The sequence below is a fragment of the Aspergillus sydowii genome (assembly GCF_001890705.1).
Source record: "Aspergillus sydowii CBS 593.65 unplaced genomic scaffold ASPSYscaffold_14, whole genome shotgun sequence".
NCBI classification, from domain to species: domain Eukaryota; kingdom Fungi; phylum Ascomycota; class Eurotiomycetes; order Eurotiales; family Aspergillaceae; genus Aspergillus; species Aspergillus sydowii.
Window position 1 is genome coordinate 887089 of NW_024467872.1, and position 18593 is coordinate 905681.

Consider the following 18593-nt stretch of genomic DNA (forward strand, 5'->3'; position numbering starts at 1 on the left):
GCTAACTACTTGAGGTTAGCCGTTGGTACTGGTTAATAACTAGTTAGTTAATTAGTTAAGTACAGCGAGTTGGCCGTATTAGTTGGAGATGGCAGACTACAACGCCCCTCTGCTCTCCCAGCGTTGATCCCAACTGTCCATCATGAACAGCAACCCTGCCGAAGCCTGCCGTACGCGCAAATATAGGTCGCGCCGCCAGAGACCGTAGGTTCGCCTTCCCAGCGCCTCGGCCACGCTGACTGCAGCAGATGTGACAATTGCCGGCGGCGTCGAGTGTGCTGCCTCCGCACAGAGAATGAGCCCTGCTCCCTGTGCCAGAGCCGCGGTCTACAGTGTACCTTTGTGTCATTACCGAATCCAAAGTTCCGTGCAAGGCTGTCGGCAAATGAAAGAAACCAAGCAACTCCTCAACGGTTACCGGCCGCGGGTGAAACCAGCGACAAGGTCGCTTCCAGCTGTCCTGGGACGGAGAAGACGGAGGAGACATTGCAATACGTTGGCCTAACGGGCGACCAGGATCCCTTCATCCTGCGATTCTGCCGAACGAAACGGATCGAGGGAAGCACTGGCATCCAATGGACTTGCCATCACCTGGGGAATGATCCGCGACGGCCGGTCAGCTTTACCGGAGTCCCTGACCTGCACCTCGAAGCGCGTCCCAGCTACTATCCTCGGAGCCCTATTGAGGAAACGCTGCCGTCTCACCGTGACAGCCTCGTGGACACTTTCTTCAAGATCGTCCATCCGGCTTTGCCGATGCTTGATCCTGGATTGCTTCAACATTCTACTACGTCCTCCACCCTCCTCGCTTCGGTGTTTGCACTGGCTCATCCTTATTGCATAGAGGCGCAGAGCCTCGATCCTTGGGACTTTATCGACTTCGTCAGCCAGGCGCTACCTATTGAAGCGCGGAATGTCAAGCTGGAAACAATTGAGGCGGCCGTGTTGCATGCGCAACGGCACACATATATCTTTCGAGCGCCAACCATGCCCGGGTTATGGTCTGACATGGGGTCGATCGTGGGCATGAGCTATGACATCGGCCTCAATGTAGATGCAACAAATTGGGACATTTCAGACGACGAGAAGAAAAGGAGAAAGAGACTGTGGTGGACCGTATACATCCAGGAGAAGTGGACGGCCCTTACCCTAGGTCGACCGTCTTATATCAACGATGATCAGCATGACGTAGAGGAGTTACAAGTCATGGATATCATTTCTTCGCCGAACGCGCCGCAGGGCGATGTATTGTTTCCTGCAAGGGTGTTTGTCGCGGCAGCTCGTCTGACAACTATCCTAGCGGATATATTGTCCCAGATGTATACTGTCAAGGCGACAAAGGCACTGCAAGAGATATCAGCAGAAGAAGTTCGTGTAATCGCCAGCGGATTCATAAGCCGGCTTGAACAGTGGAAGGAGGCGCTCTTCAATCCCTTACTCGGAAACAACACCATGCATGATCCGACAGGTAATTTGCAGCTGCTATACTTTACAGCGGAAATCACTCTCCTTCGGGCTCTCCTCCGCACAGCAGCCGGTCATTACTTCCGGCAACGGTCTGCTACTCTCATCTCAAATGTAATCTACTGGTTGCGGAACCTCCAGGTCAACTCTCTGTCGGCCTTTTGGTGGATGAGTATGTTACCCTCCCCCCTCTTATAACACGGACGATCAACGTTAACGCTGAGGACGCTGTTCAGGCTCTAGAATCAGCTTCGCCATTGCAGGAGGATTCATGATTGGTATGTTCCTTTCTTCTACGGCCGAGGAAGATGGGGAGTATTGGATGATACAGCTAAATGTCTATCGCGACCTGCTCAAGGCACATTCGGTTAATTTTGATATCACGAAGCTGGCTGCTATCAGGCTCGACCTGATGCTTCAGCGAGACAATGGAGACAAAGCTGAAGAGGGGATGCCTCACATTCCGGAGCCACAAGGCCCAGCAGCTCGGGACCAAGACGAAATCCATTACACATCTTCAACTGGAGCGGAGGTTAACGGAGGTTTCGAGCCTGTCGCTGTCGCTGGGAACCAACAAATACGAGATGACTTCCAAATTGACCCGTTCGTGGCATTCGGGAGCACTTACGGACTTGAATGGGATGACAACCTAGATCTCGATATTCTTCTTGCTTAGCTAGTATCTATAGTTATACAGAGTCTTTGATCGGTTCCTTCAAGCATCATTCATACGGTATAGCCTCGCTTCCCACGGCCGGAGCGCACTGCCATTTTCCACCGTGTAGTTGTTTAATACGAGTTGAGCATCCTGCACCATGGACTGCGTGTTCCCATCGAGTGCCACCTCCTGAGTCGAAAAATTCAATAACAGCAGCGCGCTATTTCCTCCTTGCAAAGTTCTTTTGTACGCAAAGAGCTGCTCGTGGTCAGGGTACAGCAGCTCGAAATCCCCATAGACCAGCGTCTTCCACTGCTTTCGCAGCTGCAGCATTTTCTTCCAGAAGGTCAATACACTGTCCGGATCGTTTCCAGCCTCTTCCACATTGCAGACAACGTAGTCTGGGTTCACCTTGCGCCACGGTGCAGCTGTTGAGAAACCGGCGTACGGCTGCGTGCCAGACCACTGCATCGGTGTCCTTCCGTTGTCGCGAGCCCTCTTCTGGATGTCGTCCATGACATCTTCCATATCTTGTTTCGTCACAACCTTCTGTTCTCTCTCTTTCTTTTCCTTCTCCTGAGTGTAGTGCATCTGCGACACGACGTCGTCGAACTCCTCGATTCCCCAGCTGCGCGGCAGGTTGATCATTCCAATTTCCTGTCCCTGGAACACATACAGCGTCCCAGTAAGACTTGCCAAAAACATGGCAAGCAACTTGCCTGACAGCCAGCGAAACTCGGCGCTGTCGCTTCCAAACCGCGAGACACTCCGGCCCTGATCGTGGTTCTCCAGGTACAGGCTGTTCCAGCCTCCGTGAGCTTGCATCCCCGTCTGCCACTTATCCACAATTCTTTTTAAGTCGGAGAGCGAGAAGTCGCGCCACCCAAGCATGGTCCCCGGGACGCGGTCGATATCCATATGTTCCCAGGGGAAGATCATGCAGAATTCCTGGCGGGACGGGTGCACGTACTGCAGCGCCATGTCGACCTCCTCGACATGGGGGGTTTCACCGACCGTCATCACGTCATATTTCGCGAGCACCTTCTGCCCGAGATCGCGCAGGTACTCGTGGCATTTCGGCCTGTTGAGGTAGAGATCCATAGCTGGCTGGTGGGTCGAGGCAGGCTCGATGATGGCGGCGTCGGGGAAGCCAGGGGCTTTTGCGATGTAGTTGATGGCATCAATCTAGGAAGTAAAAGTCAGTCAAGATTTTCCTGAAGGATAACAGGTTACACGTACTCGGAATCCGTCGATTCCTTCTTCCAGCCAGAATGTCATGATGTCTTCGACTGCCTTACGGACATCTGGGTTCTCCCCTGTGGTGTCGCCTTTAGCATCATCGCGAAGACAGAAAGACAAGGCAACTTACAGTTCAGGTCCGGCTGCGTCCTCGTGAACAGGCGAAGATAGTATTCTTCTGAACCCTCATCCCATTCCCAAGCTGACTCTGCGCCGAAAAAGGATCTCCAGTTATTAGGGGGCTGCCGTCGGCCAAGGGCATCGTATTTCGCCGGCTGCCAGTAATACCAGCTCCTCTTGGGGTCCTCGCGACTTGACCTGGACTGCCGGAACCACTCATTCTCATCTGAAGTGTGGTTCACGACCAGATCCATAATGATCCTAATCCCGGCGTCTTTCAACTTCCTTTTCAGTTCTCGCCAGTCCTCCAGTGTGCCGTATGGCGGGTGGATGGCTCTGTAGCCGGAAATATCGTATCCCATGTCGCGCTGAGGGGACTTGTAGATGGGACAGAGCCACACAACATCAATGCCGAGGGACTTGAGGTAGGGGATCTTGGATATAATCCCGCGCAGGTCACCGATACCATCGCCATTGGAGTCACAGAAGGATGCTGGGTATATCTGGTACACAGTTGCTTCTTTCCACCAGGCTGGGGTTTTGTGCAGTGCTGAGCCCGTGTGCTCGGGTGGAGCGATGGAGATGGCCATGTCGGAGTGTCTCGAGCGCTATATTTTCCGTCCCCAAGTTGGATTTAATGGAATGCTGTTGACTTTCCAGGGCATGTCTAGGTCGCTCTTTTGTATCCCGTTCGCCGCTGCGGTCGAATATTTGTTGCGCGGATAGGGCTATACAAGGCGGTTCCTTCCGCAACGCGCAACGGGGAATACTCCAACTGTTATCCACCGAACAATATAATATGATTGGCAGAGACGTTGCGCAACGCGCAAGGAACCCGCAATGCGCAACTGAAGTGCCCCGGATTACAATGCGGGCAGGGGCTCAATTGGCTCCATTCGATCACTATATAGACTGACCCCTGCCCGCATCCTATACAGATTGAAAAATAATGAGGATTGTCACATATAAACATGGCGTTAATCAGCTTCCGAAAGCCAGACATCTTGTCTGAGATGACATGGCGCGTCTTGGGAATTTACCTATTTGTCTCGGTAAGTCGAAGCTTCTGCTCTTGGATAACAAACATGCCGAATAATGTAGTGCTAACTCCTTTAGTTTGGGTCGTTCGTGCGTTCATGCAAAGCCTTTTGCTAGTCCTTTGCTAGTACAATGCTGATTATGCTTAGAATTTCGGCTTCGATCTCGCCTGGTGGTCGTCTTGTCTCGGGCTTCAACAATTCGCGGACGACTATGGTGTCTCGCCGGGCGCTGGCCAGGCTAATGTTATCCCAGCTACCTGGCAATCTGCTGGCACAGGAACTCCGAACGCTGGGATGGCAATCGGCTGTATTGTCGGTGGCTACTGCAATACATATATAGGCAGGAAGATGACGATAGTGGTGTTGTCAGTTATCTCGATTATTGGCGTGGTGCTGCAGTGCGCCGTTCCAGTGAGTCCAAACTTGAGACGACCACCTTGCGAATTGGATATGACCTGACATATGAAAGTCGTACTGGGCTGTCATTGCCGGCCGCACCATCAACGGTATCTCCATGGGAATGGAAGCCAATGTAATCCCAACCTACAGCGCCGAGCTCGCACCTGCGGCCATTCGAGGCTCGCTTGTCAACTTCTATCAGTGGTGGCAGATTGTCGGCAACATCGTCTCTGCGGGCTGTATTTACGGTACATCGCGGAGTTTGTCAGGGCAATGGCAGTATAAGCCTGTGATGATTGCGCAGGCAGGCGTGCCATTGATCCTGCTCTGCGGTGTCTGGTTCATGCCTGAGTCTCCCAGGTCGGTAGTACTCTGCTCCGTCGACAGTATTTTCTGTATCTAGGTTGCAGGACTAAGCAGCAGAAAACTCTCCAGATGGCTCCTCATGAAGAACCGTCGCTCCGACGCGCAGACGGCCCTCGCATCCATCCGCAAAGGCAAATCGAGCCCCAGCGAAGTCTGCCTAGAACTGGTCCTTATTGAAAGCGCTCTCGAAGAGCAGCGATCGCTCGCCGCCAGCACCACATACCTCGACTGCTTCCGCGGCGCGAACCTGCGCCGCACGCTCATCGCCGTCCTCGTCCAGGTCATGCAGCAGATCCAAGGGAACAGCTTCATGAACAACTATCTCGTCGTCTTCCTACAGCGCATTGGGATCGAGAACGGGCTGCAGATCTATCTTGCGCAGAATGCGACACAGCTTGGCGGCGTTACGTTGTCGTTCTACTTCACCGATAAGATTGGGCGCCGGCCGCTGCTGATTGTGGCGTCATTTTTCATGGCGGTGCTCATGTGGACCGTTGCCGGCCTCGGCGCGTACACCGAGATCCGGGGCTCAAACAAGGCGCAAGGGTGCGTTGGTGCTATATTAATCTACCAAGCGATTGCGGCGGGCTGCTGGGGCAGTTGTACGTGGATCACGACCTCTGAAGCCGCGGCTGCAGTGGTGAGGGAGAAGACCGTCATGACCGCGACGTTTGTGAGTTTCTGTATGGTGCTGCTGGTTACATACATCAACCCGTTTGTCCAGGATCCCGGGTATGGCAATCTTGGAGCCCGGGTCGGGTTTGTGTATGGTGGGTGCTCGCTCCTGGCACTTCTGTGGGCATTCTTCTTCCTGCCGGAGCTCAAGGGGAGGAGCTTGGAGGAGTTGGACGAGATGTTTGCGAGGAGGATACCTACCAGGAAGTTTGGTGACTATGTTTCGACTTCCACTGGCGCCGATGTCACCAAGGCGCAGAATATTGCTGCAGAGGTCGAGGAGGGTACCAGATGACAATAACGAGACTGGATTGGGGCAGTGGAGAGTTGATGATGAGTCACTTGGAGGGCTGTATCGATTGCTTACTTTAGGTTGATAGTTAAGTATTATAATATATCAAAGATGACACTTGAACAAAACATGCATACCAACAGAAGTGTCAGCTTCGACATAGTAAGAAGCCTATCCATCTGTTATGTGAGCATTGGATATTACGGTAATGGCCAATACAAGTAAACCATGAAATTGCCGTATCGGAAATGCACGTCCGGAACTGCAGGGCTTCCGTGCAGTAAAGATAATCATTCATAAGAAATCCCACTTTAAGTATTTGTCTATATTTTTACGTCCGATTCAGTCTGTGCCTCGCAATTTGGTCCCATCACAAACCAATATGAGATCGTGGCCTCGACCCTTCGGACTCCAAGTTACTGCAGCGAGGGCTACATTGCTAGTATGTTGAACACCTGAACAATGGTACGCTTGCTTTGAATTGCTCACCAGAAAACGTTAGTATGGTCCTCATCGGAGGACACTCTCGACTGCATTGGATGCAAACACCCAGAATCTGCCACTGGCCGGGTTACGCATCTTGGACCTCTCACGCGTGCTCGCTGGTCCTTTCTGTACCCAGATTCTCAGTGACTATGGGGCGTCTGTTGTGAAGGTGGAGCAGCCCCAAACGGGCGACGAGACACGGAGTTGGCGAGCTCCCAGGGAGGCGCAAATGTGGAAGGATGATGCCTCCAAAATGAGCCTTTATTTCTCGGCTGTCAACCGCAACAAGCGTTCAATGACGCTAAACCTCAAGTCCCCGGCCGGGGTTGAAATTGCCAAAAGGCTGGCTTGCGAGAGTGATATACTTATCCATAACTTTCTGCCTGGAACAGCCGAGGCAATGGGGCTGGCATATGAAGACCTGAAGACAGACAACAAACGCCTTATCTACGCCTGTATCTCTGGGTACGGTACCAATGGGCCTAATCGGTCTCGTCCTGGATATGACGCGATTGCACTGGCGGAAGCAGGTCTCCTCCACGTCACTGGACAGAAAGGAGGGCCCCCAACGAAGCCCGGGGTTGCCATTGCTGACATGTGCACGGGCTTATACACACATGGAGCCATCTTGGCTGCTTTGGCACAGAGACAGACCACTGGCGTTGGAACTAAGATTGAAGGAAGCTTGTTTGAAACGGGCCTGAACCTTCTCATCAACGTGGGCCTCAACGCCTTGAATCTTGACACGAATGGTCCCCCTGAGGGCCGACGGCGAGGGCAACGCTGGGGCCTGGAGCATCCCAGTCTGGCCCCCTATGGTGGCTTTGAAACACAGGACGGGAAGACTATCTTTATAGCCGCGAACAATGATCGCCAGTGGAAAATACTGTGCGAGAAAACCGGTCTCGCACACTTGCTCCAAGACATCAGATTCAGCTCAAATGACGGGCGCCTGAAATGCCGCGATGAGATCAATCAGATTGTGCAAGACACGATTAAGAGGCGAACCAAAGAGCAATGGCATCAACAGTTGGAGAACAGTGGTCTTCCGTTCGGAGTAATAAACGATGTGGTGGAGGCACTCGAGCACCCTCAAGCAACAGCACGGGATATGGTCATGAATGTATCCAACTTCGAGGCGTCCAGAGATGGAAGTTTGAAACTGATCGCCCCAGCTGTCAAGTTTGCAGACACGCGAATGGGTGTTAGGTTCAACCCGCCTAAGCTAGGCGAGCACACGGATGAAGTGCTCTGCGAGCTTGGATATTCTGTTGCAGAGATCAAATGCTTCAGGGAGTCTGGCGCAATTTGACTACGTCGTTTCCGGTTTGATGTTCCTATTGGCGTCCCAATAGTGCATTGAATAATGTACATCTCTCTTCTCATCAAGTGCTAAGCCATTCTGAAGCCATGTAAATACCTATTTCTATCAGTAAGGCTGATGCAGTTCCCTAGTCCCGGTTCATAGCTAGTGCAGCCTTCCAACAATCGGAAATTCTATTCCAATACTGCTTGAAGTGCATGCGCATATGTCCAACATGCGGCGAGCCCTCAAACAACTCGGTATCAACAGCCCGATAACCAAGTGTCTTCACCCCCGCAACATTCTCCTCAAGGTCTTCGTACCAAATAATCTCATCCTCCTTCGAATACAAATACAACCTACTAGTCTTCCTGCTCACCACACCAGCCTCATTCATCACTCGGTTTGCCCAGACTCCCGAGGGCTCTGCTCCACGGAGCCTCTCCAGAAGATAGTTCCCCCACAAAAACACCCACCACAATGTCTGCGTAACGATAAACGGCCACGGAAACATCTTCGCCGTCCCCACCGCCATCGCGTGCGACCACCGGCCCACCTGGGCGGAGAAAACAAGGCCACCGGGCGTGGAGTCACAAACGAGCAGTTCATGTGGCATTTGCTTATCTTTGCCGTGTCGCTCTTGATACGCCACCATCGCTGCTGCGACGAAGATACCGCCAGTGTTGGACATGGCGTGGAGCAAGACGCGCTCTTCTGCGCCGTCACCGCCGTCGCCTGTTGGCGTGGGGAAGACGGTATCAATTATGGGCATCATGGCTTGGATGCGGTCATTTAGAGGTTGGTTGGAGGCTTGGAGGGTCTTGGACATGGCGACTAGGATGCGACTGAAGGGGTAGAGACTGTGGAAGCCGTCCGCATATTTGGAGACGTGTTTTGGCATGCCGTCGCCCCAGGCGAAGATGACGATTGTTGTAGGGTGATCGGGGGGTGCGAGATTTCTGGCGTCGTTGCCATTGCGGACATATATTCGGTCTGATAACGGGGTAAACCCCGGGAATGAGACTGATTTGGGTGGCATTGAATGTTTTTGGCCTTGTATGTATCAATAAATCATTGATTATTACAATTTCCGCTGATAAAGGCTTGTTTTTTCTCTCTTTATACTCCGTACGGGGTAGATTGAATGCTGTTTAGCTGGCGCCTTAGAGACGAAGAAAAAAAAAAAAAAAACACTATTTACCAAGCTACCACCACCCCGTTGGGACAATCTCCACACTCCGTTGAGACTTTGGAGCCACTGTCTTTGCAGTGAGTGGGCTGGCAAATTTGTGCGCCAGAAATACGCGTGGTATACCTCGGCTTTGCCCTTTTGGGCTGGTCATGGATGACTGGACCCACTTGTCAATGCCTTGAACAAGCCAGTGTGACAGTAGATGTATACCGGCCTGAACAGAATGCAAATCTAGAGAAACCTACAAGTAATATACAGCTACCTGTAAGTAAATGTAGTGCAACACTTTGTATAGCCCCCATCTAGGCGGCAAGTTACCGCTCCATATCGTGACAAATCCTTTTGGTAACAGAACAGAACAAGAATGTATATATACCTCTTGAACTACTGGTAGAGATGTCATGACATGATCGCGATGCTTTCAAAAGCCTAGAGGAACCGAGGCGCGCAAAGACACTTGCTCAACAAACAAATATCACTAATCTGAAGTTGTCGTTACGAAGTGATAGCACGTAAAAGATAAAACACCGACCAGCCAAGGGCGCCAGGTTCCTGCAAATGAGCTGCGGACACAGGTGGCACTCTCGCGCTTTCAATGTTCAACTGCAGTAAGGTCATTGCTCTGTGGCAGCCAATCTGGAGTCATGCCCCTAGTATCGGAAGTAGATCTGCATCTCCGATACATGACCGGTACGGGATTCACAAGTGGTCTGTGCCTCGCCCATGAATATTGGTAACCCCGAGTATATATGGCTATCCACCACCAGATTTCCTAGCCGATTTAAAGCCATGTACGTCGCCGTTCACTTTGTTTCCAGACACTGACCACGGAAACGGTTCCTGTAACTAAGAGACCATGATTCGCACTCTCGCCGTTCGAAAGCCCATCGTACCCACCCTCGCCTCTATGAGAAGCTCAAGTCGAGCGTTTCCTCAGAGACTGACACGGACATTTGTTGGCCCTGGCAGCGCAGGGATTGCAACGCGCCAGCTGGTCAATGGACACCAAGGAACTATGGGAAATGGAAAATTGTTCCATACTATCCCACCAAAACTGCAAGCAACTTCGCAATCCAGCCAGCAACCGACAAATGATCCACAAGTCGACATACTCTGCTCTGTTACACCGGCGCCCAGCACAGGCAACGGAACTGTCGCCAATGTCACCATCTCAAATCCGAAGCGCCTGAATAGTATGGACAGAGACATGGTCGAAAAGCTCAGCTCAACCCTTCGACGGCTATCCCAGCAGCCTGATCTGCGCTGTCTCGTCGTCCAGGGTGCTCCAACTACGACCCAAAGCCCGTCCTTCACATCGGGGGCGAACGTGTACCAAATGGCCAGTATCGGCTCCTATGAAGAAGCCAGGGCTTTTATCTCCGGACTTCATGAGGCCTGCCAGGCAATGCGCGATATACCTGTTCCGACAATTGCCAAAATTGATGGCTTATGTCTCGGGGGAGGTCTGGAATTCGCTGCTGCGTGTGACTTTCGTTATGCAACTCGCAGGTCAACCTTCAGCATGCCAGAGACAAAGTTTGGTATTCCGTCCGTTATCGAGGCGCGTCTTCTAGCAAACATCATTGGCTGGCAGAAAGCAAAGGAGATGTTTTATTTTGCAAAGTTCTATAGTGCTGAAGAAGTGGAGCCTTGGGGGCTTGTGGATAAAAGTTGCCGGGATGTCCAGGAGCTAGAAGAGATGGTTCATGAAGCAGTCACCACCATCTCTTCTTTTGGGCCAAAGACCATGCGAGAGCAGAAGACACTGTGCAGAATTTGGGAGGAAAATGACCTGGTATCTGGTATTGAAGCTGGTATCCATTCCTATGCGAGCATGTTCCAAGATGGGGGTTCAGAGCCGAAGCATTACATGAAGACGTTCACCGAAAGGAAGCGGTAACTGAGCCCCTAGATATCAACCATAGTGAGTACTTGGTAATCCTCCACTAGCTACTCCTAATATAAAATCTAAACATCCTGCACCGCAGCATCGGGATAACAGCCCCTCGTGACAATAGTATTCCTACGCACTTGATACTGTTTATATTGTTCATTGCATTATATAAAGAGGTCAAATGTCATGTCATTTGCAAATGAAAACTCATCTGAAAGGGCGTCTAACCCCAGGTCACCCCAACCACCAGGGTCTCCGAGGCTGGCAAGGGCTGGGTCAAAATCACTGACACCGCCGTTTTCTTGCACTGCTCCAATTTTTAGCTGCTATTGCATTTTTAACCATGTGCAGGGCACTTACTGTCCGTCCCATTGACGTCGTTCTCGCGGGCCACGTTTTCAATGCAGGTCATCAGAGATTTCAGTAACTTCAGCGGCTTTTTCAGGCCGGCACTGCAGCCCCTCTGGAACTCTACAAGTGCATCCCAGAAAAACTGAACGCACTGGATATATCCGACGCGATCTCGCGGACATTGTTTCAGCATAACCAAGGCAGCGCAATATGTAGCGTACGAGATGCTATATTGCGCTCTGCGCAGCGTAAAAGTTTCCCTATAAGCTTGGACTAATCTCCAGATTTGAATTGCCGCTTCGATGCACTTCTCAGTTCCGTCCTTTTGTAATCCTGCGTCTACAGAAGACGCATCACGCTTAATGAACGGTTGTTCGAGGAGAATTATCAAAGTCCAATAGGTTGTGCTGGCAGGAAGCGAGGTTAGAATACCCTTACTCTAAGCAAGGGGGGTACTATACTGACTGTGCTGTGATCTGGTGTGGCGGGGGTGTCTCATCGCTATTCGGGTCAAAACGCAGATGCGGTGGGATAGAGGATCTCCAGTTATCTAGCGAGTCTTGGACCTCCAGCCTGACTTGTAACAATCTTGATTGAGGTAAGCAGTTTACACGAGGGGAGTAGAATTCCTCAATGATCCGCCCAGCGATGGTGCACAGGGGGATAAGATTTTGGAATGAGCTAAGCGCATACGAAGGCCCTCCTCTATACACAGGAACACTGGAATCTAAATTGGTAAGATGGTCGCTATAGGGCCTCCATTCCTCCAGCTCTTCATACGTGTCGAGATACCCCCGGGAGATAGTGCCCACCGAGGCGTGGAGGGCAGGGCATCGCCCAAGGAAGATGGATTGGAATTTGTCGCAAACATAAGCGCCCCAAAAGACTCTTTTGCGGATTTCGACCTCGGTCGTCGAGAGGGTCGCAGGCAAATGTTTCTGCGCGGTAGCCGAGACATCGAGATGATATCCAAGATCGATCAACATTCTATACGCCATTCCGCACAACGTCCATCCGGCGCTTTGTTTGCTCTGGGGCACCAGGGTAGAGCCGCATAATAAAAGTGCCACAATGGTGGGCATGGTGGGCTTTTCGAGGTATTCAGGAAGGAGGGTTTTGAAACGGTTGTAGAACCTTGTCGCACTTTCTTGTGGATTAGAGTCTTTCAGGTACGAGAAGCAGTCGTCACTGTACAGAGAGCTGGTATAGAAGATGGCGTTCAGAAGAAGTTTATTAACGTATGGACCATTGTTGATCAGACTATCCATGATGGCAGGGCGGTATGAGAGAAGATATGACAGGTGCTGTCGATTCCAGTGAAGACCAAGCAGATGCATGCCCAGGTCTCTGGAGACGCCGTCAAAGTCAATATTTTGACCAACGCTCGGCATAGAAAAGATGGTCAGTTCGGCCTGCCTGCCTATGGCTGCGGCGGAGATGAGTTCCTGCTGCGCCCCTTTGTCACAGCATAGCACGGCACATCCCGGACCTGGCGGAGGAGATACCAAGATTCCTTGCAGGGACTGTATGCGAAGGAGATTGGTGGCCCCGTAAACCTGTTCCTCACTGTCATCCGCCGCAGAGTCTGGCGATGGCACTTGAACTGGTTCGTCGGAATGGAGAACTCCCATCATAACTGGACGCTGGGAGTCGACCGCTTCATCCATGGGAGCAGGAAAGAGAGGGGAGTACTGTGAGGGCGCAGCCGGCTCCAGGGGGGTCTCCGGCAGAGAGACCTGGCCTGTATCTTTGTTGCTCGAACTGACCGGGGTGGGCCCAGACCAGGCCATGCCGTTGCGAAATTGCTCTAGCTGTGCCTGGAGTTGTCTGATGTCTTCTTTCTTTCCCCGAGTCGCAGATCGACGGGCATCAGGCGGATACTCGCACGCTTGGTCTCGCACGCGACATGATCGGCAGCGAGGACGGATGCCATCGCATCGCACCTGTCGAGATGGCGAGTTAGTGACTGGTGCGACTTAGGGTTAGAAGCGGCATGGAAGGCATCATGAGCGGGTTGCGTCAATGCGACCAAAGCAGCTCAAAGCAGGGACTGCACACCTTCTTCAGGCGACACCCCTTACAGGTGCGGCAAGTGGTATCACGTCGTTTCTCCTGGTTGCCCATTATCCCGGACGTAGACCGACTCGGCCATGGAAAAGAAGGCCAGCGAAGGCAGGAAATGGAGGATGCAAAGGCCGTGAAGCCGAGCTCAGAGTCATTTAGCCCCAGTTCCAGCCCAGCGCCGATCGTCGTGGAGGAAACAAGCGGGGAACTGCTTGGAGACATGCTGTCTACTCCGGCAGCGGAAACGGGTTAAGATCATTGGTTATAAAACTGTGGAGCTGTGTAAGTTGCCGGCAATTACATTAGTGTACTGCTGTATCGGCATTCAATTACCGTGACCCGAAACAATATTGCACTCTTTACTGCTTGTACCTGATTTTACTAGCTAGAGCAGCATTGCCTGTTCGACGGTGCAGGATGAAATCTAATTCTCAGAACTTTGCTCAGCTGCTAACGCAGGGTGTATTTACACAGAGTCCATATATTCTCACAGCAGTGCTATTGCTCTTCACACCAAATTCGAGTCGTACAAGATACCCGACAAGGCACCGGAAGTAAATAATCATCTCTTTATCGTTTGCCAGATCTTACCATACCATCTGGTAGGTGTAGTGCGTTCCCAGAACTCCTCCTCGATCTGCAGACGCCCAGTATAGAGGTCGGCAGCAAGAGGCTGGACAAAGTGTGTGCGGTAGATGAGCTTGTGTCCGAGGTACAGAATCACGAACAGGATCAAACTAATATACGCCACGAAGAAATCGGACACGCTGAAGACCGGGATCCATGCGGTGAAGCCCTGCGTTAGAATGATGACGATATTGCAAACGAGGCCGTACCAGGCCAAGTATGGTTGCCACATCGCTCTGTAGGGAAGCAGCTTGCGCGACATGTTCTGGGCTTTGAGTGCGCGCATAAATCCGATATGGCAAGCATTCAGCGTTGTCCAGGTGATGAAGCCTGCCACCCCACAGATGTTGAGAAGCCAGTTAAATACAGTACTCCCGGAACTGGACACGTTGAGGAAGCCCAGCAGGCCAAAAGCAGCTGTAATGGCGACACTATAGTATGGGACACCTCGAGCCGATGTTGTTTTCACCCATTTAGGGGCGAAGCCTTCTTGTGCCAACCCGATTAAAACGCGGCTGCCGCTGTACACATTGGAATTTGCCGCAGAAAGCACGACGGTCAGTAAAACTGCGTTGATGATGCTGGGAAGGACTTTCACGCCGGCTAGCTTAGCAGCAATCACGAAGGGGGATGCAGAGGCATTAGTAGCGCCAGAGAGCAGGCTCTGGTTGTCATAAGGCACCAAGATGCCAATAAAGAAGATTGTCGCAACGAAGAAGAGCAAGATCCGAACAAAGCTCTTACGGATTGCGGACGGAACACTCTTGTGAGGGTTTTCTGCCTCTGCGGCTGCAAGGCCGACGAGTTCCGTGCCCTGGTAGGAGAAGCCAGCTTGGATAAGGACAGCCCAAAAGCCGACGAACTTTGCAGTCGGTCCTGGTGGAAGCAAATAAGAAGCGAAGGGCCCAGGATGAACCCAATAATGGAAACCAAGATAGCCCTGCTGGCCAGCACCAGCATTGATGCAGATAGAGAATATGAGGAATCCCACAATGGTCATGACTTTAATACTGGAAAGCCAGAATTCCATTTCACCGTAGAAATTCACTGGTAAAAGGTTCAGCACAATTACTACAACCCAGAATATGGCGATGAAGATAGATATCGGCATTGAAGAGTCCCAGTACTGGATAATAAGGCCGGTGGCAGTCAGCTCGAGGGCAAAATTGACTGCCCAGGAGAACCAGCAAATCCAGCCCATGGCAAAGCCTAGGCTGGGGTCAACAAACCGGCATGCATATGTCATGTACGCGCCAGGAATCGGGATATAGGTCGCCACCTCACCCAGAGATGTCATGACGGAGTAGACAAGGGTGCCAACAAATATATAAGCAATAAGAGCGCCGACGGGTCCCGCATGGGCAATGGCAGTCCCGCTGCCGATAAACAGTCCTGTTCCGATGGTACCACCTGGTAATTGTAAGTAGGTAGACTGGGGCTTTATTAGGAGCGAGCACCCACCGATTGCAATCATTTGAAGATGTCTACTCTTCAGTCTCCGTTGCAGGTCTGGCAAGGGATTCGATCCGTTCCCTGCATGCTTTTCGGTGGTAACGTCGTACATATCCCCTGCAGCGTTGCTCTCACGTCCCGAGTTATCAGCCTGCACGGCCTTGGATGTCTCATTGTCCTGTCGCTCAATGTCCATATCCAGAAGTAGCTAGTGAGGTATACAAGAAGAATAAGAATACACTTGAATAGGATGGTTCGTACTCGATAGAATAGGAATAGAGTGGAACGTGCTAATTGTCGAGCATCACACTGAGAGTGTCCAGGTAAAGAGATGAGTTACAATATCGCGTACATACAGAAATGCCCACCTTATACTGGAATCGCGGAGCTGGCCATTCTACGCCTTGCGGGGGATATGCTGGAGACACAGTTTGGGGTAATCGCGGGGTTCACCCGGATGAGGGTCCGGTGGATCCTGAGATTTGGGGTATTCAGAGCTGATAGTCCATCATCTAAGCCCTTTGTTGTAGTCTTGGAGTCGTGATGAGACAAGCTTTGCTTGGTATAGGCTCGACTTTCCTCATTGGGAAAAGCGACAACCGGGACTGTTCCCGGCCTGCAGTTGACCGGGCCGGAACCTTGACCTTCACAAGCTCAGGCAGTTGTCTTCCTACTATAATAGTTGGAGCTCTTTAATGCCCGCTGCGCACTGACTGCAAAGATGCCCACAATATGGGATGCCAAATCTTCCACAGTTACGAAGATGTATGACGTGCCATGTATATATATCTCGTTGAGTCTGCCCTTTCTGCGCAGCTCTGGGAATTAGGACTTTCGTATCCTTGAGGTACTACTGAAGGATCGGGGTCTAGTATCCGAATTGTACATCCTTTACTTGAAGTGCAACTTTTGACTTGGATATCCGGAAGCGACCGTGTCTCCTTCGTGTGCCTGAATCCAGAAAGAAGGCGCTGGCCGACGAGGGCCTTAATGCGACGCTCACCGTGGCAGTAACGAGCGCGATGAATCCACTACAGGGCCGTTGAGGACTGCGCCCTTCAATGATCTAGCCAGCAAACTCTACCGAAGTACTCGATATCAGCCAGGACTAACCCATACTGCGTGTATATAGATCGCAGTGATCAAGGAGGCCAACTATCATCATACCTCACCTGATGCCTGAGGCAGGTATTTTAGCCTCGAAGTCGCACTCAATGCATCTGCAAACAATCATCTCCATCACGCGGTAGTTAATCCGCGATAGCCCGGACGTCTATTCAGACCCTTTATTCGCAACTTTTTTCTTGCAGGACTAATCATCTGCAGTTGCCCCGTATAGTCGTGGAATAAGACATGTAACAACGATGCAATGTGGTGAGCGATCGACAGTGCAGCGCCAAGGGTCTCAACTGTCAGACTGTCAGACTGTCCGCAGCAGCAGAGATTTCTCCTTTCTCCATCCTCCAACAGCGAAAGCAAACACCCCCCAGCTGAACGATATTATGTCCCCAACATGTTTGTCCGGTCGCGGTTCCGCTTCCTGCTGCTAGTCGCCGTCGCCCTGGGCCTCGTTATTCTTCTGCTCCACCGGCCAGCGAATCCCCCTGTCGTTGCTCTGCCGCAGGACCACGCTGGCAACAGCACAATCGGCGTAAGCCAGCCACCCCACATTCCTCGCACCAATTCGTCGATACTGACTCCCTCTCCAGTTTGAACGAATATTCGCACTGTCGCAGCGCCCCTCATGGCGCACCCGTGGACTCGATGCTGCTGCCAACCTGACGGGGCTGGACATCACCATCCCTCCACAGCCCCCCGTGGACAATCGTCTTGCTGAGGCGTTTGCAAACATCGAGCCCCATATTGTCGGTATGCAGCAGCCAGCGCCCGGGGCAAGCAAGGCCTGGCTTGCGCATCTGGACTTGCTCAAGCATGTCTACCAGTTGGACCTTGCAACTGCCCTGATTCTCGAGGACGACGTCGACTGGGACACGGCATTACGCCAGCAGATGCAAAACATCTCGTTGGCGGTGCGCAGTCTCACCAAGGTTGCAGAAACCGACTTGACGCCTTATGGTGATCGCTGGGACGTGCTCTGGCTTGGGCATTGCGGCGAACAATGGGATGACCAGATCGAGACGGTAATCTTCAACGACACCCATGTCAACCCGCAGCAAGACTATCACGGCTTCTGGCCGGATGAGCTGGCTCGACTACCGGATCTCCAGCGGGCAGTGTACTGGTCCTCCAGTCCCGTCTGTACCTTTGCGTACGCGGTCTCGCACGAGGGCGCCCGGAAGATTCTGCATATGGCGGGGGCTGGCCAGGACGAGGCGTTTGATGTCAAGCTGCAGCACGAATGCCAGAGCGGGCGCCTTGCGTGTATCTCGGTGGTGCCCGAAGTCTTTCACCAGTACTTCCCGCCGCCCGAGTTTGATGTCAAGAGCGACGTGGATGTTGGCAACCAGAAGGGCAATGGGCCGCAGGACGAAGAGTTTGAGTCGCTCATGGGCTCTACCGAGAACATTGTATACAGTGCCCGGTGCCAGGCGTTATGGGGGAAGCAATGTCCGCGTACAGATTGATGGCAGGGCTTTCCCCAAAGCGCCTTATTACATGCCTTATCGCCCTGAACAGGCTCGCTTGGAATATTTATGGAGTGTGACAGCGCCGACTACCCATATATATAGAGAATACAATAACTATACAACATACCATCCCTCCAGTTTGGAGTGGCTTGTCATATGTAAACCCCTCCAGCATCCATAGTACCATCTGAAACTGCACAAATCTGACAGAGTCTCGGAAGCAGCACGGATGATGTTGCGTCAACTGGTTGAAGCCATTTCGACAGTGCATAGTGGTTTCGGGGTATGACTTACATAAATCATTATTCGCAGCAGTGTCCCATTATCATTGACTTACTACACTATTCGAATGCCCCTGATATCTTTCGCTTCTCATATCGATA

General features: G+C 51.9%; 9 protein-coding genes across 9 annotated transcripts; 5 read left to right on the forward strand and 4 right to left on the reverse strand.

Moving 5' to 3' along the window:
- The first annotated feature begins 130 nt into the window (after positions 1–130).
- Positions 131–2176, forward strand: ASPSYDRAFT_136467 (fungal specific transcription factor domain-containing protein). The gene is made up of 3 exons (XM_040840761.1): positions 131–204; positions 249–1636; positions 1701–2176. Exons 1-3 carry the CDS (start codon positions 143–145, stop codon positions 2138–2140), a joined length of 1890 nt encoding a protein of 629 aa, XP_040698174.1. The 5' UTR covers positions 131–142; the 3' UTR covers positions 2141–2176.
- On the reverse strand, positions 2139–4521 carry ASPSYDRAFT_72469 (glycoside hydrolase family 13 protein). The gene is made up of 3 exons (XM_040850648.1): positions 3492–4521; positions 3362–3438; positions 2139–3307 (listed from the first exon to the last, which is right to left on the reverse strand). Exons 1-3 carry the CDS (start codon positions 4069–4071, stop codon positions 2180–2182), a joined length of 1785 nt encoding a protein of 594 aa, XP_040698175.1. The 5' UTR covers positions 4072–4521; the 3' UTR covers positions 2139–2179.
- Positions 4453–6256, forward strand: ASPSYDRAFT_94124 (uncharacterized protein; the record flags this gene model as incomplete). Its single annotated transcript, XM_040852938.1, has 5 exons — positions 4453–4533; positions 4598–4609; positions 4669–4932; positions 4991–5280; positions 5356–6256. 5 exons carry the CDS (start codon positions 4453–4455, stop codon positions 6254–6256), a joined length of 1548 nt encoding a protein of 515 aa, XP_040698176.1.
- Positions 6257–6635: 379 nt separating this feature from the next.
- Positions 6636–8051, forward strand: ASPSYDRAFT_61646 (CaiB/BaiF CoA transferase family protein; the record flags this gene model as incomplete). Its single annotated transcript, XM_040850017.1, has 3 exons — positions 6636–6695; positions 6807–7491; positions 7516–8051. 3 exons carry the CDS (start codon positions 6636–6638, stop codon positions 8049–8051), a joined length of 1281 nt encoding a protein of 426 aa, XP_040698177.1.
- Positions 8052–8151: 100 nt separating this feature from the next.
- Positions 8152–9192, reverse strand: ASPSYDRAFT_186569 (uncharacterized protein). The gene has a single exon (XM_040843575.1). It carries the CDS (start codon positions 9079–9081, stop codon positions 8191–8193), a length of 891 nt encoding a protein of 296 aa, XP_040698178.1. The 5' UTR covers positions 9082–9192; the 3' UTR covers positions 8152–8190.
- A 1531-nt stretch (positions 9193–10723) lies between these two features.
- ASPSYDRAFT_50397 (uncharacterized protein) lies at positions 10724–11140 on the forward strand. The gene has a single exon (XM_040848062.1). The coding sequence runs from the start codon at positions 10757–10759 to the stop codon at positions 11132–11134; it is 378 nt and encodes a 125-aa protein (XP_040698179.1). The 5' UTR covers positions 10724–10756; the 3' UTR covers positions 11135–11140.
- ASPSYDRAFT_50398 (uncharacterized protein) lies at positions 11014–13719 on the reverse strand. Its single transcript, XM_040848063.1, has 4 exons — positions 13538–13719; positions 11945–13422; positions 11489–11886; positions 11014–11435 (listed from the first exon to the last, which is right to left on the reverse strand). Exons 1-4 carry the CDS (start codon positions 13601–13603, stop codon positions 11293–11295), a joined length of 2085 nt encoding a protein of 694 aa, XP_040698180.1. The 5' UTR covers positions 13604–13719; the 3' UTR covers positions 11014–11292.
- A 386-nt stretch (positions 13720–14105) lies between these two features.
- ASPSYDRAFT_161001 (uncharacterized protein) lies at positions 14106–15734 on the reverse strand (the record flags this gene model as incomplete). Its single annotated transcript, XM_040842954.1, has 2 exons — positions 14106–15580; positions 15632–15734. The coding sequence occupies 2 exons, from the start codon at positions 15732–15734 to the stop codon at positions 14106–14108; spliced, it is 1578 nt and encodes a 525-aa protein (XP_040698181.1).
- A 1401-nt stretch (positions 15735–17135) lies between these two features.
- ASPSYDRAFT_61649 (uncharacterized protein) lies at positions 17136–18207 on the forward strand (the record flags this gene model as incomplete). Its single annotated transcript, XM_040850018.1, has 2 exons — positions 17136–17273; positions 17332–18207. 2 exons carry the CDS (start codon positions 17136–17138, stop codon positions 18205–18207), a joined length of 1014 nt encoding a protein of 337 aa, XP_040698182.1.
- Positions 18208–18593: the final 386 nt, after the last annotated feature.